We start from the raw sequence: 17,376 nt of genomic DNA, 5'->3' as shown, positions 1-17,376 counted from the left end.
CCATGCTGTTTTCTATTCCCTTCAGAAATAAGACTTCTCTCCCTATAAGTTTTGAACACTGGGGCAAGACTTCTCAAGGGTTTGCTTTTGCTTCTGTTCCTGTTTGTCTATCAAGTGGTAAACTGATACAATCAGAACATCTGGATTAAACAAAGCTAAACAGATTTCGTGGTGCCAGACTTCTGTGAACAAGGAAGGGTTCACCAAAAGCTGATGTATGGAAGTGCACCATGCTTCTCAGTCTTACTAATTCACAATACATTCCTTCCTCACTAGAGCAAAATGTTGCATTAAATTTTATGTTTCTAAAGAATTTATCATGGAATATTTGGATAAATGTTCACTTAAGATATTTAAAATTGAAATTTTAAAATTGGATTTTAAGTTCTCATCAACACTGCCAAAAGTGATACAGATACTAGATCTGTGTGTTGTGTTTCTCTGTTCTGAAAATTTTATTACTACAGTTGGAGGACAATGTTGTCATTTTCATCCAAGCCTTAGTTTATAGGATCACCAAGCACTTCAGAAAAAACACTCCTGGATTTCATATTGGAGCCAAAACATCAAGATCTAGTCTACGCACTTGCCTATCTTGGCTTTCCAAAATGAGACCTAAATATCTCCCATTTCAATTCAGAGTTAGAAAATGCACATTATCTTGATGGTCTTGTTATCTTATGAATCAAGGAATATCATAGCTATCTTATATACCTAAAACTTCCTCCTGTAAAGTGATTCAAGCACTTATTAAAATCCTCATTTTGCGTTGTATTTAACATGCATAATATCTATTTTGTTCCTTTTTTAGAATTGAACTTCAGTAGTATTTTACACAAGGCATGGGTATAGCAAATAAATTTCTCCCCAAGATATTAAAATAACTTAGGAAGTTTCAGTTTCAGTAAAGTCCTGAATGTATCCTAGGTGTATTTATTGTAGTTGCCTATAAAGAAGGGAGAGTAGTTGCAGACTTATTTTTTTTTCTTTTTATACATAAATATGGAATCAAAGAACTCAGAGATTCAAGTCTCTGGTATATTAGTGACTTTGTTTTCACATTTAAATATATTGCTAAATTCATATAATTACTTTCAAGGTGGAAGAGGGATAAACACCTGAATTTCTGCAAGTTGCAAAGTTAATTATTTGTATTATCTATCTTGGTGCTACTTTGTGTAATATTAGAATTTTTTTTTTTAGAAATAATTTAAAACCATTTTTGACTCCTAGAAGGGAGTTGTCTGCTTAGCACTTGTGATTGGATTTTTATGAGATGAATGATGGGTGTTGTAGGAAATAACAGCTTGGAGAAAGATATGCGAGAGACGCTACTAAGATAAATATTCCCCAGACATTTTTGAGAAAAAGATGTCTCATGATACATAATTTTATTTTACAATTTCTTACAAGTGGCTATAGACCTGGCTGTGGTGGAGTGCCCTGGTGTGGCGTAACGGTCAGCATCCATCTGCTCCGACTGATTGGTTCCCATGAACTGATAGATATTTAAAATACTACCCTGAGATATAACAGCTTATATATCTATGTGCTGAAACCCACTTAATTGCATTATTTCTCTTACAAGGTTGTACTAGCTAAAGAACATCAGTGCTTTGTTGTTACACAAGAGAGTAGACACCTATGTGTATAACTCATCATTTTAGACACCGTTTATTGCATGCTATAATATATGAATTTCAGGTCTGCGTTCTCATTTAGTGCTGACGAGAGATCTGTGAATGACTTTCCTCAGTTTACAAATCAGGGGATTTAATATTAAGTCACATCACTTTTGTATCCTCTATCTGCTTAATGTTGTACATTTCATTTATTGATTTAATTTTTGGTAATTACTATCATAATTCAAAACCAGCTAATGTGCATCTATCCTATATCATTGGACAATATCGTTTACAATTTTTAAAGACTGATGACATTTAATTCCCACAACCGTATGTGGTAGTCAAGATGAGCCCCCCCTTACACACGTGTAATGGAAGCTGGGGCATTTTAAGGAATGTTGGCTCAGGTTCACACAATCTGGACATCATGGATCCAGGTTTCAGTCCCAGACATTTTGAATCCATGACCCCTGAGCAATGCTTGCCTTCTGGAACAGTTTGTGGTTACAGCTGTAATGCTTGCATCCACAGGCTGGCACTCTCCTCAGCTGTTGGCATTATGAAATCACTTAGGTAAGTATGATCCTCATCCCCATTTTACAGATGTGATAACTGAGTAAGTGTTCATGGAAGGAGCCATCTCTCCTTAGGGATTATTAATCCTTGCAGCCGAGATGCAGCTCTGCCCCCAGGAATGTTGTCAGGACTCTGCCGTCTTGGGATGAAGTGTCTGGAGAAACACACATGAAGCTTCATTCTAATATGCAGTCTTTCACATAACCCAAAAATATAATGCTTTGCCCGAAAGGGTATGTATTGGTGGAGGAGGGAGGTGGGAACGGTGAGGTAAGACCCATGATGTGATGGATGTTAGAATATCCATTTTCTTTGTTACCCGAATGATTTAAATCAAGAGCAATGCAGTGTTTGTACACATGACCTCCTTTGGCTGAGTAGATTATTTTACTACATTCAGTTTCTGTCTTTTTCCTAAAAAGAAATACTTAACATTGTCAGCTCTCCCACCAAAGCAAGATTGCAATAGCTGCACTCCGGATATTTCAGTACACTTTATAATACAGCAATGGGCCGTCTGGGTGGCTCAGTCAGTTAAGCATCTGACTCTTGATTTTGGCTCAGGTCATGATCTCAGGGTTGTGAGATCGAGCCCCACATCAGGCTCCTTGCTCAGTGGGGAGTCTGCTTGAGATTCCTTTGTCTCTTTCATTCTCTTTCTCTCTCTCTCAAAAAAAAAAAAAATGAGTTCAGAGGCAAAAAGCCATGAAAATAGTTTCTTCTATATAGTTAGCTTTTTAAAAGCCAATATGAAGCTATTTTTTTTTCCTATTTTGATAATAACAGAAAACCTCCTTCTGGAAATAAGTAGACTTTTGGGAACTATGAGTGTGAAGTACTCTGAACTGTGAGTATAGCTTCCTTGGCCACCATGTTACTATGAGTAAATCTTACCCTTACTTGAATTCCATCCACGTAATTTTAGGAAATGAAGAAGCTGGTTTTTAAGAGGCAAGAGCTTTTAACAATGTATATTGAATTTCTAAGTAGAACAAGTCCTCCACAAACTGGTAGAACGTGTCCTTCTGTGCCATTGTAAGATTGCTGAGGAAATGATGCTGAGGTATAGTTTCTGAGAATATCACAAATTGGATTATACCTGAAGACCATGGCACTGAAGGTTAGATCTCCATTAATAAACACAACTGTTAGAGTCTCCTGCTTTCTGGGATATTCAGGTATGCATGCACCCTGGCCAGAGTTCATCTGTTCTTTTTTTTCTTTTTTTTAAGATTTTATTTGAGATTGAGTGAATGAGTGAGTGAGCAGGAGGAGGAGCAGAGGGAGAGGGACAAGCAGACTCCACGCTGAGCTCAACACAGGGCTCAATCCCATGATCCTGAGATCATGACCTGAGCCCACATCAAGAGTCAGATGCTTAACTGACTGACCCATCTAGGCACCCCCAGAGTTAACATTTTGCTTAGGAACATTAATCAATTAAAAATATCTGTCGAATATTCACCATAAGCCTAGAAATGTTAAACCATATAAGAGATGAAAAATGAACATTTTTAGGAGGCATTCCCTTTTCCTCGAGGAACACATGGGGAAAGATGATAAGCATATACTAAGTGTTAAGCTCTTTTTAAAATTATGAGTGTAATAGGATTTAAGAAAAAGATAATTTTCCTGGTAGCTTGGAATAATATTTCAACACTGTACAGATAATACCATGCTGATACGATTTGGATAGTAGAGTGAAGAATGGATATTGCAGGAAGAGAGAGGGGAAAGAGTGTTTGCCCTGAGCCACAGATCTTAGGAATGTGCTGAGGGTCATGGGGAATAATGTTGGTATGTAGAGTGGGTCCAGACATCCTTGAAGCACAATAAGAATGTAGCTTGCTCTGGGAGGTAGGAGGGTGCCATTTCATCTTTTCAGCAGGAGATAGAAATAAGAATCTTTAATGAACCATTTGCCTGTCTGCATTGATATGAGAGAAATACTCAGACATACAATAGCAAGAACATTCAAAACCCAATATAAATTGTTAGATATTTGTTTCTGAGCCATTGCAAGATTTGCTTGTTCATTTTTGTTTGTTGTTTGCATAGCAATGCTGTAAATTCTGGCAAAAATAAGAAGAAAAAGATAGTACTTGGAATAATAATAATTTTTAAAAGTGAGATGATTCCAGTTACCTGGCACATTTGCCTTCTCATCTGATGTGAAGAAGCGTGTCAGGAATGTGATTTGTTGACAGTCCTGGATTACCTGTTCTGTTACCAGTCAAACCACCAATATGTAATGATCGCTGACACTGACACACTGATTTGTAGTTTAGGAAACATGTTCACAACTACAAAGCAGCAGAACTAGAAATAAAATCCCATTTGGAGAATTGAGAATTCAAGTTCCAGTGCTCTTACCAGTATTCTATTGTATTCCATTCCATTACAGAATGCAATGTCATTTTTATTTATATACTTAAAAGTGTTAAAACTAACCATCATACTTAATAGTAATTGTAGCAATTTTTCCAACTCATTCTGGAAAGGCAATAAATAATGCTCTCTTAAAGGTATTTTTTACTTGATGGATAACTGTATTTTCAGAACCACCAATTTATTAGTGCATATGTACTTTTTACAGTTTTTTTCTTTTTTCTTTACTAAGACATTTTGCAGCCACTCCATTTGTAGAGAACTTCTTGTTCTGTGTACACATTTTGACAACATTCATTATCTGTTTAACAGACCGTATCAGTTCTGCAAAAGCCATTATGGTTGACTACAGAAATTTAAATTTAGTTCCTTACTAAAGAGCAGATTTTTGCAATCATGTATCAGATCATTAAATTTTACATTATAAAAGGCTTATATGATGCTTAACAAGTCACAAGCCCATGTTAAGCATGATAGTTTCTTTTCAAAATGACTACTGAGTATTTTCTACTCTATGTTTGTTCTCAAAGTGACTACCACATCTTAAAGATTTTAATCTTTAGTCAGGGACCTAAAGTCAAACAAAGCCATGGGAAGAAGAAATTGTTTTCCTGTGAAGGGGGTGGCAGGGAAGGTTATGGAGAGTCAGAAGGAATCATTTTTGCTTGGGCTACTGTATCTTTGCCATATTTTTGATTTTCAAGACTCAAGTGTTTTTGTTTTTGTTTTTGTTATTGTTGTTAGGATTTCTCTAGGAGTGTTAAAATATACTAAGTTGCCTTGTGCAAATTATTTGCCTGACACTTTGGTTAATATAGCAAATACATTTAAAGAAGGTAACTTTCTAAAATACTCGTGATATATAGTCTTGAAAGTGAAAAAGTCATTACAACTTGACGGGCATTTAGATAGTACTGATCATTAACCTTCACTGATCGATTAACCAAATTATGTGTCTTGTATCTAATATGTTTCTTCTAGAGTGCTATCCTTAAAAGGGTTTTAGAACTATTATTGAGAAAAAAAGTGAAACACTAACATTACATTTTATGACAAGTGGGATCATTATGAAGGTTAAAACAAAAGTTAGATTTAAAGCATGGTTCATAAACTATAATCCCTAATGTGGTATTACCACATGGATTTAGATTATTCTAAATATCCTGTTACTCTGATAATGAAGGAAACAGATTTTCCTAATACTGAAGTCCTATCTAATGTTATAATTTGCTATATTAAACTCTTCATCATTTCTCATATCTATGTATTGGATCCATTCTGTAGGTTCTTACTTTACCTCCCAGCACCCTGAATGTACACTATGATCTGGAAATCATGGACCACTGTACCTAAAGTTACTAGAATGTGTGAAATACATGCAAAGTAGGCTAATTTCATCCCCATATATATGTGTAATGTTGATGATAATATATACTTCCCTTATGTTGTTCAGGATTTTCCCTTGTCCTGAATTTCCATGACATTCTTTGTTCTGTTCCTATGCTTCAATAATGTTGTAAGGATTTGTTCAATAGATATTTTTCATTAGTATTTTGTAAGCCTGTGCTCTACAAAATTATTTCAGTGCTAATTAAGACTTTTTTTTAAAGTTTTTTAAAAAATTATTTATTCACTGATGACACACAGAGGCAGAGACATAGGCAGAGGGGGAAGCAGGCTCCCTGTAGGGAGCCTGATTCAAGACTTGATCTCAGGACCCCAGGATCATGCTCTGAGCCAAAGGCAGATGCTCAGCCACTCAGGCACCCGTAATTAAGACTTTTTGCACTGAACAACTCAATTTGTACAGATAGAATTTCAGTGTAAATCATAGAGTTATGCGTGTAGCAGGCATTAAATTTTTGTTAAATGAATGCACTGAGTCAAAAAAATTAAAAAAGAACCCGTGTAGATAATGTACTTCATTTTTATGATGGAAACCCTCCTGTGCCAGTTTTACAAACTGAGCATATCTAGAGAAGTGCCAGCTCTGTTAGCAACACAAGAAATAATTACCACCATGGCAACACTTCTGAGAATGGAATGTCGCATCATTTATCTCAATTTGATGGCAAATTATCATTCTAATCTTTTTGTTTTTAGATCTGTGATATGAGTGATTTACTACTGAAGATCAGTTCTAACTTTTTTCTTTGTTTTTATTTTCTTCTTATTTTTTTAGCTCCCTGTGAAGGCAATACATTCTTCTGCCATAGTAACATGTGCATCAACAATACGCTGGTCTGCAATGGACTCCAGAACTGTGTGTATCCTTGGGACGAAAATCATTGTAAAGGTAATGATCAGACCTTAACATTTGCAAAAATCCTCTGCCTATAGAGTGGGAAGGAGTTTATTACAACGTGGAGATGTATCAGACAGACTTACAATTGGACGTGTATATGGGCTTTTTTGAACCTCGTGTATATTTTATAATTCATTTGTATACGTTTTTCTTTGCTTTTACCAGAAGTTTGCTCATTCATTAATGCACAGTAGAGAACCTTTAACACTTGAATGCTCATTAAAAACATCTGAGTAGAGCCTGCCGAGCCGTGGAGAGGAAGTGAAGCTTTTAGTGCTGTGTGTTTTTCCCATCAGACCTGGTGGGAAAAACATAGCCCTTCCTCTGTGCCGGCCGCTCTCATTTATCCCAGTCTATCTTCACTGGACAACATGCACATGCCCTAGAAGCACATTGAAGGAAGATTTGTCCTTCCAGCCAATTAACTTGACTTCAGTTTTGGTATCAAAATACTTTTCTTCCTTTCCAGTGAAAACAGCTTCTGATGCCCCTGCTCCCTTTGCTAGCGTGGACACACAGGTTTGTTTATGTAGATAGCAATCCTTGGCTCAGTTATGAATGTTATATGTTTTAGTTAAGTTGAAAATGCCAGGCATATTCTTTTATTCAGATTCAATAGTAACTGATTTACAAGCAGAAAGGAACAGGCAATAAACTCTTTCATGCCTAAAGACCAGTATTATCAATTAACATGTTTTCTGTGGATAAAAGCAGAGAAGCATTGCCACAGCAGCCATGGTTCACAGTCCAGGAGAAAGGCATATGCAGCCTCAATTGCCTTGATGGTGGGGGGAGGGGTAGGTGATTATTCAAGGAACTACTTCTGAATGGATGGGACATTAATTTGTGTAGTAGAATCTTAAGTGGGCACTGTTAATGATTGGTAGTCATAAGCTTTATTTGCCCAATGGGATTTGTTCCCACATATATAAGGACTATTTGACATGAGAGAAGAGTGACGAGAATATGAATGGATATGCATTATGAGCTTCTGTGTTTATCTTCTCTAGATGGCAAGACCGGTATTTTGTTTTCTAGTTCATTCTCTTTTGAGAGGGAAACACACTTTTACCATTTCTATCAATTGTGACAGGCTCATCTCAGAGAAAATGTGGGTTCAGTTCCAGACCATCGCAATAAAGGAATTATTGCAATAAATCGAGTCAAATGAATGTTTTGGTTTCCTAATGGAATAAAAGTTGTTTATACTATACTGTAGTCTGTTAAGGGTGTGATAGCAGTATGTCTATAGAAGCAATGTACTATATAGCTTAATTATGAAAATACTTATTGCTAAAAAGTGCTAACCATCATGAACCCTGTCAGCAAAATCTCTGATCACAGGTCACCATAACAAATACAATAATGATGAAAAAGTTTGGAATATTGTAAGAATTATCAAAATGTGACACAGAGACACAAAGTGAGCAAATGCTGTTGGAAAAAGGGTGCTGGTAGACTTGCTCAATGCCACAAAACTTCAATTTAAAAAAAAACCCACAATATTTGTGGAGTGCAACAAGGTGAAGTGCAATAAAATGAGGTATGCCTATAATTTATTGGAGTTAGTTCCATCAACCAACAAATGGTGTGTCCTAGAAAATGTCCCATGTGTCCTTGAAAAGAGTGCATGTTGCCATTGTTAGGTGGATTGTTCTAGAGATGTAGGTTTACAGCATTATTCAAGTCTTCTATTTCTGCTTCCATTTTATACCTTGTTTTATCGATTTCTCAGAGTACCTATTGAAGTCTCCAACATTATGGTTGAATTTTCTGCTTCTTCACTTCTGAAAAATTTTCAATTTCTGTATTTTTGAGCTTAATTGCTAGGTTCATATATGTTTAAAATTGTTGTATTTTCCTGATTGGCCCTCTTATTGATCATTATAAAACTATCTTATTTTTGATAACTTTTTGCTTTAAAGAATTTTGTCTAATACTAGCACATCCATTCTGCTTTCTTATAAATGAAGTTTGTATGCCCAATCTTTTTCGATCCTTTTGTTTTCAGTCCACCTGTATCTTTGGATATAAAGTATATCTTCTATAGACAGTGTATAGTTGGGTCTACTTTTTTGATTCATTCTGGAAATATTTGCCTTTTCATTGGAGTGTTTAATACACTCATATTTAATGCTGGTATTGATGTATAGTTGGATTTATATCTGCCACTTTACTTCTTGCCCCCCTCTATGTCCCATGTATTTTTGTCCCTCTTTTCTTCCTTTATTGGTCTCTTCTGCACTGAGTGAACACATTCTTCTGTAACATTTCAATTCCTTTAGTGATTTTTAATGTATTTTTTGAGTTATTTTCTTAGTGATTATTTTAGGGCTTACAACATACAGCCTAACTTCTCAAAATGTATTTCACTTTTATTCTAATTTAATCTCAGTGACATTATTTAATATAACTCTGTTCTTTCTTCTTACCTATTACTTTCATACACATTATTTTTATAGTTGTTATAAATCAAATAATACATTGCTGTAATTATTACTTTACATAATTTTATAGCTAGTGTATATTCATATAGTTCATTATATAACCCTTCTTCTTTACCACTTCTGATTTTCTTCCTTTATTTCTGTGGATTCACATTACCATCTGATGTCACTTCCTTATTCCGGGACAAGTTTTGCTCCTACCTACCTCACTTATAATGTTAATTCCAAATATATAATATTTCTTTAAGTTATAGGCCCAACAATACAATTTTATACATATGACATTACTCTTTTTAAAAAGTTAAGAGAAGAATGCAGAAGATATATACAACTATACAGTCCTTTGTAATTATGTATATAATTGCCTTTATTGGCAATATTTATTTGCCTCTTTAATTTACTGTCCATTTAATTTTTTCATTTGGGTTTGAATTACTGTCTGAAGTCACTTACTTTCAATACCAAGAATTTCCTTTAATATTTCTTTTAAGGCATTTCTTTCAGCATTAAATTACCTTTATTTTTGTTTATCTGGAAAAGTCTATTTCAGCCCCATTTTTGAAAGTTAGTCATACGGGATATTAGGTTTTTGATCAATGAGTTTTGTTTTTTGTTTTTTGTTTTGCCGGCAGCATTTTGAATATGTCATGCCTCTGTCTTCTGGCCTCCAAAATTTCTGATGATATATCAGCTGTTAATATGATTGGATTCCTTTCTAGGTGAGGAGTTGTTTTTCCCTTGTTGCTTTCAAGATTTTTTGTTTTTTGCAACATTTTTAATCTTATATGTCAGAGTGTGCTTATCATTTCATTTATCTTAATTTGGAATTTGTTGAAATTCTTGAATGTGAATGTGTTCCTCAAATTTGGGAAGTTTTCACCTTTTATTGATTTATTTATTGAATCTTTTCCTTTTACTTTCACTCTTTCTACTCATCCATTATATTGGTGCTGTTGATGGTTTCCCTCATTTTCCTGAGGCTCTGTTCATTTTTCTGCATCTTTTTTTCTTAATCTCCTTTCAATTGCATAATGTTCCCTCATCTCTTTGCAAGTTTGCTGATACTTTCCTCTTCTAGATGAAATGTACTGCTGAGTCACTCAAATGAAGTTTTTGTTTCAGTAACTATGTTGTCCAACCCTAGATTTTTCACTTTTTTCTGCTTCGTAATTTCCATTTCTTCATTGCTGTTCTGCATGTGAGGAAGTCTTATCCTCTTCTTTTTCTTTACTTCTTTAATGATTGCTCCCTTTAGTTACTTGAACATATTTATCACAGTTGCTTTGAAATCCTTATCTAAATCTGATCTGGCCCTCTGCAGGCTTTCCTCTCCCTTGTGTGTGGATTGCATTCTCTTGTTGTTGTTGTTGTTGTTGTTTTACATGCTTTGTGATATTTTTTTTTTTTTTTTTGGAAACTTCATGTTAGATAATGTAGCAATTCTGGATACTGATTCCTCTCTCCCCAGGGCTTGATGCTCCTATCGTTTTCTTGTTTATGTGTTTATAGGGATAGACAGGGCTGATCTGCTTCAGTGACGTCTGTGCCTGATGTTGCAGTAGGGAGATCGTGCCATAGATGCACATACCATAGCCTCAGATAATCATGGTTCAATAAGGCGCTCTCTGACCATCCTTTCTCTGTTCTGTTTATCTGTCTTTGTCGGTATCATACCCAGCTATTAGTCTCCACTAATTGCTGAATGAATGTTCTGTGATTTTGGACAGTTCCCAGGAGTATAAATTATTCCAAGGTTTGATCCAATTAAATTCAATTCCACTGGGTGTTAGTCTTTGAGTCCAGCCTTTATGATTTGTTCTAAACTAGGAGAGCTTTTTTTTTTTTTAAATACCTGTTATTTTCCTGGTATTTTATGTAAAGCTTCTACTTGTTCTTGGATCTGGTTTGTTGCTACCAAGGAGCTTGACGGTCTGCTTTTAATCGATTACCAGAAGAATGTCTGGGTTTTTGTTTTGTTTGGCTTTGTTTTAGATTTCTAGGCTTGAACTTTTCCACACTATTAAAAAAAAAAAAAAACTTTCCTTGGGGAAAGCTAGAGTGCTCTCTGCTCTTGTGGCCTGCCTCTCTTCCTAGGTAAAACTTCTGCATTACTGCTCAGGGTGTTGAAAGGAGGCAGGAACAGTGATCAACTTCTCTCAAAGGAACACCCCTACTTCATGAATAGAGTACTGGGTGAGGGTGGTAACCTTTGGGCTTCTCAGATTGCCTCTCTAAGCAGATAGACTCTATGAGTGAGCTTGGGGGAGTATGATCAGAGACACACATCCTCAGCCTGATGCACCCAGTGTAGAGCTTCCATCCTACCAATGGGGCTGGGAGGAGAAATAGAGGCCTTGATAACTCAGCCTCTCCTGCCTAGAATAGAGTACCTGCCTGCACTATGGATTCAGGGGTTGGGGAGAAATGCTTGTGGCTTGCTCCTCTTGGGGAGATACTGTAGCTCTAGGTGGGGAGTATTAGGGAGAGGAAGCACTATGCTGTTGTCTGAAACCTCCCTAAGTCCCTAAGTAAGCTTCCATCATGGCCAGTTGGAGTGGGGGTGGGGGAACAGGTTTAAAGGACAGACTCTCACTGTTCTTAATGAAATTCCATAAATGTTCTTGAATAAATGTACTTGCATTTGCTGTTTCCATTAGGACAATCTCCAGAAACTATATATATTTTTAATCATTTTTCCCAGTTGTGGTTGTTTCACTGGGGAAAAGGCCCACAGACAGACTCATGCCACCATTCCAGAAGTATCTGTCATGAAATTTAATTACCTTTTGGTCTCAGAAATTGGTGTTACTTTGAGTTCAGTTATTTATGTCTGGAATAAACTCAGAACAATATAGGTAGGGTCATGTTCCCACTCGTAGAGTTTGAGATGTTTCCTTATCCCTATGAGAAGAAAAATGATTTATTGTTTTTAACATAACTACTTGATTCCCAAATGTCATGCTAACAGGTCTTGTAAGATCTTCTCCAACCGTATGTTTAAAGTAGGGATGATGGACAACGGGAGGTCTGTCTCTAAGGCTAGAAGATGGGGCCCTTGTGGAAAGGGAAGCTTCTTGTTTCATTTTAAATATTTTTTCATGTAACTATAAGCCTGTAAAAATTCTGTGCTCAGTATACTTCTTTGTAGGTGCTTTGACTACCATATTAATGCGTGGTGGATTGTTTCTTGTTTTGTTGTTGTTTTCACTCCCCTCGACCTGTAGAGAAGAGGAAAACCAGCCTGCTGGACCAGCTCACCAACACCAGTGGGACTGTCATTGGCGTGACTTCCTGCATTGTGATCATCCTTATTATCATTTCTGTCATTGTGCAGATCAAACAGCCTCGTAAAAAATATGTCCAAAGGAAATCAGACTTTGACCAGACAGTTTTCCAGGAGGTGTTTGAACCTCCTCATTATGAGTTATGTACTCTCAGAGGGACAGGAGCTACCGCTGACTTTGCAGATGTGGCCGATGACTTTGAGAACTATCATAAACTGCGGAGGTCCTCTTCCAAGTGCGTTCACGACCATCACTGTGGGTCCCAAGTGTCCAGTACGAAAGGCAGCCGCAGTAACCTCAGCACGAGAGATGCTTCTGTACTGACAGAGATGCCCCCGCAGCCCGTCAAACCCCTCATCCCGCCCATGAACAGAAGAAACATCCTCGTCATGAAACACAACTACTCGCAAGATGCTGCAGATGCCTGTGACATCGATGAGATCGAGGAGGTTCCAACGACAAGTCACAGGCTGTCCCGACACGACAAAGCCGTCCAGCGGTCAGTATCAATAGATTTTTTGATGACATCTATAACCTGAGGACTGAAATGCCTCCAGAATAATTGTGTTCTATTTGAGCTTCATATTTCAGTTTCTCTTTTTATTAATGATTTAAATCATAGTGTCTCAAGTTTTCCCCCACTTTTTTCCGTTCCAGTGCTATCCATATCTTTCCTAAACCCTGTTTGTGTACCTAGGTGTGTGTGTGGGTGTGTAAGCACACACACATGCCAAAGATCATTTATTTCTACACACACATGATATTTATTTCTATGAAAATTATGGTTTTAATTTATATTATAAATTTGTATTGCTAATTTGCTTCCTTCCACATAGTCATGAATTTTGCTCTCATCAATAATATACTTTCAGATATGAAATGATACTTGGAAATAACTGCCTTACCAAGATGGTTAAGCCATCTTGTTGAATAATTTTAATGTAAAAATAACATATTTTGCAATATAATGTATTATATTTTTTTATGAAAGTGAAAATACTGAAATCCTTTTTTCCAATATCACATAATACTTATATTACAAATTGCATATGATAGTATGGTATGCTAAAATACTAAACATTTATATTTAAATGTAGAAAGAATAGAAAAATTTGATTCATTTTCTTTTTAATATAAATATAATATTATCTGTATTGTATTATTTGCCCTAAAATTGGTAAAAATTTGGGGGGAAGAAAATTTAGTTTAGAAAAAAATTGATTTTAGATCCCCAAATCCATATGTTTTGTTTTGCATGTTTACTAGCATTTAGTTTGTTTTATATATGGACATACTTTCTCAATTCATTATGCATCCTCAAAACTTAAAATATTTTTAGTTGATTTAATATTTTTGCATGCTGATGGAACAAATCTATTTCCTTGGTTTCATGAATTTTAAGGAATGCTTTTAAGTAAATACTTGTATGCATATTTATTTTTTGTGCAAATATTACTTTGTTGAATGAAATAGCCATAACATTCCAGGTTCTGCCTCATTGGGTCTCTAAGCAAACATGAATCTGAATACAACACAACTAGGGTCTAAAAAGAAAATTCAAGGTAAGCGACTGCCCTTGGTTCTTTCTCCCACCTTGTTGTATGCTGTTTTGTTTTGTTTTGTTGCAACTGTCTTGTAGATTTTTTAGAGAATGTGCTATTTATTCATTATTTCTTGAGATAAGTGTTTCATAATATTTCATAACCAGAAATATACTGGATTCAATGCTGATGGAGTGATGATTTTTAGTATACATATCTTTAAAGTAAATGTTCATATTCTTACCATCAGGCATTGTACTACAATGTTAGTAAAAGAGGATGTTAAATTAGCAAGTTAATTTTTACATGATTTAAGGTTAAAATCGAAAAAAACCTAGTAAACTTGTTTCAAAAATATCAGAAGAAATGCAAGTTTTTCAAAACAAAAACAATGGAATATTGTCTCAATATAACTGAAGTCAACATATAAAGCTGGTAATTTTCTTATTTAATTTGGCAGTATTCTACTCAGACTCATACACTAAGTATTTGGTGGTACTTATGCAATCTGTGCACTCTTATTTTTGCATGAATATGTAGCTTATTTCATCAAGATTATATGCAGCATGTTATGCCAAATTCTGATATCAATTTTGAATGCTTAACAATGTAAAATGTTCCATAAATACTAGTTGTCTATGTGTACATCTATTTTGTGATCAAATACCGTAAGAGCTTTTATTTTTAGCACTTGATAATCTATATCTATATTAGACTAATTTGTCTCCAATTAAATTTGCTTGACAGCTAAACTCTTCAAAACACTTCAAGCCTATCAACTATTCTTGAATTAGGGGAATGCATTTCCATGCTCTATCTTACCTTAATAAATTGGTGTATTTGTATGCATTTTTCATCGGGAGAAAATGTTTTAACTGTGTTTTATTTTCAGAGAAGAACTATTTATACAAACATGGGGACTGTGAAACGAAAATTCTATAGTGAATTGTGAAAAGTGGACATATTTCTAAATTCATTCCACTGCCTTTATCCAAACTTAAGAATTCCAGACATTTGTTATTCCTTCGGCAAGACATCCCCGCTGCACAATGATATGTTCATTTCGTAATTTGGTTGCTGGCCACCAAGTGCTCCTTAGTTTTTAAATACATTTTGAGATTTACTGGAAACTTGAAGAAGAAATTAGTTCCTGATTAAGACTATCCCGACTTTTATTTTTACTGTTAGTTTCACTTTGTTTCTATGTTGTTTCATGTCCTTGTTATATAATTGTATGTTGTGTGATATGTGAACAACACGATTTTGGATGAACTTTGTGTTACATGTACATTGTTTTCATTAGATAGACTGCTTGAAAATAGTGCGTTCCTGAGGGATTTTGAACATGCTACAGTTAAGAAGTGAAAATATGGACCATGGAAGCACCAGCTAGAGTTTTATGGACTATAAACATCTGTTGTTGTATTATGATTAAATGCAGCCAAAAGTCATGAGTAAAAATAACTAGATTGCAATAAGAAACATCTCATTTTTGGGGGGTCTTTCCCACATGTTCCCCCCTCCCAATTTCCTTTTTTGTTTTCTATCAAAGGAAGATACTAAGTTTCAGAAAGAGTTTTTGAAATCAGGTATTTTACCATCCATACCCATCAATAGAAATGTTTTTTGATTAAGCAGCTAGCAATATGACTGAATTGAGAGTTTGAGAAAATACCCTGCATGTCAATACTCGATATTTGAGTTGGAAAAATATCCTTTTTATTAGACACATTGTAAAAAGCATGCATTCTCGAAAACTGCTGTTACGCTTCCATTTCTTTGTGTCATATGCTTGCTACTTGTAACTTTTTATATAAAGATATATAAAAATGTATAATATTTCCTAACTTGAGTTAAGAAAAATGTTTTCTTCTATTAGAGTGATAAAAACTGACTTACATAAGTGCACACTTTATATCAACTCTTTCTACCTGTTAGGCTCTAGGATGTCTTTTAGTATTGAGGCTTACTTCTCTAAATTTGATCTCTCAAATTTTATGGAATATGTTCTCCTTTTAGAATAGGAAAATCTTTTTAAATGCTTTAAAATCACAGGCCCTTTTATGACCCAAATTATACCATTCTGAGTTGTTCTCATACTCAGGTGGACATATAATACCTGAAAGCTTACTAATCATGATGTGTTTAATATAAATAAAGTAAAATCATATACTACATTTGATTGCCATTGAATCATATACACACTCTTGAAAGTTTGATTTAATAAATGGATACTTTTTAAATATTCAATGTGTATTCTTAGAAAATAAATTTTAAAAATCAGAATTACTATAAATCTGCTTACTTCTCCAAAACTGCTGAATTCTACAGAAGTCTGTCCTTCAAATAGTAAAGTACTCCGGTCTATCACAGTTAAAACTTTGTGACTCAAGCAGGCTTTACGAATCCATAGATGAATTACTTACATACATCTCTGTTAGGAATTCAACTTCATATATGCTAGAAAAACAAATGGGAAAGAAAATAAAATTTTATGATAGAAACATTAAAGAACTATCATAGCAATTCTGAATAACCTACCTTGAAAAAAAGTCGATATTCATAAATAATCACTTCCATGAATGTGATAAACTGATGAATAGAAAAAAATATATTGAACATGATAAAGAAAGATTATTTCTATTGTTTTGCTACATATTTTATACACATTGCTCATGCCATAATTTAGCCTTTAGTATTTGACTTGACTGATTTATTTAATTGCACGCCAATTTTTATGCCCTTTAATTCAAATGTAATGCATCCACAGATTATTTTTGAAGTGATTAGCCATATTTTACTTTCCCTATGTAGAAATCTTCGTAGGACCCTTAACAATTTGAATGAATAATCTCAAAAGTATGATATTCATGTCAAGACTTATCTATAACAGAAAAAAAAGGAAAATAAATGAGGTGAACCACTTGCCATTCACTTGCCCTATAGCTGTGCACAGGCAGTTCTAAATATGCAGATGCTTCTGATCTGCTGGTTCACTGCTTAAAATATATTTGCACTAGAAATCCACTAATGAAACAACAAAATCCAAACACACTAAGAAAAATGATAAAAATGGATTTCTTATGTATATTTAATACACAACAGCTCCAGGGGAGAGCACAAATATTTCAAATGACGACTAGGTCTCCTCAGTGGTCATACTAAAAATATTTAATATCAGTCACGATGAATCACAAAGAAAGGTAGTGT

The 17,376-nt window shown here is 34.9% G+C and overlaps 1 protein-coding gene across 9 annotated transcripts in view; it reads left to right on the top strand.

Annotated features, from left to right (window-relative positions):
* The window catches only part of NETO1 (neuropilin and tolloid like 1), a 126,499-nt gene that overhangs the window by 97,282 nt on the left and 11,841 nt on the right, over positions 1-17,376 (top strand). For 5 of the 9 annotated variants that reach the window (XR_005985411.1, XR_005985409.1, XR_005985410.1 and 2 more), the window contains exons 8-10: positions 6,772-6,885; positions 12,566-13,124; positions 14,113-14,187. Coding sequence is in view for 6 of the 9 variants with exons in the window: in XM_041739286.1 (XP_041595220.1) it covers positions 6,772-6,885; positions 12,566-13,124; positions 14,113-14,173 (734 nt within the window). In the remaining 3 variants the exon portion in view is untranslated. Of the gene's footprint in view, positions 1-6,771; positions 6,886-12,565; positions 13,125-14,112; positions 14,188-14,913; positions 16,359-17,376 lie in introns of those variants that run through there. The other 4 variants (XM_041739285.1, XM_041739284.1, XM_041739283.1 and 1 more) reach the window with 4 other exon arrangements.

Source organism: Vulpes lagopus, chromosome 24 (genome assembly GCF_018345385.1).
Source record: "Vulpes lagopus strain Blue_001 chromosome 24, ASM1834538v1, whole genome shotgun sequence".
NCBI lineage: Eukaryota > Metazoa > Chordata > Mammalia > Carnivora > Canidae > Vulpes > Vulpes lagopus.
The sequence above is the reverse complement of the archived record's forward strand: the minus strand, read 5'-3'. Positions and strand labels throughout refer to the sequence as shown.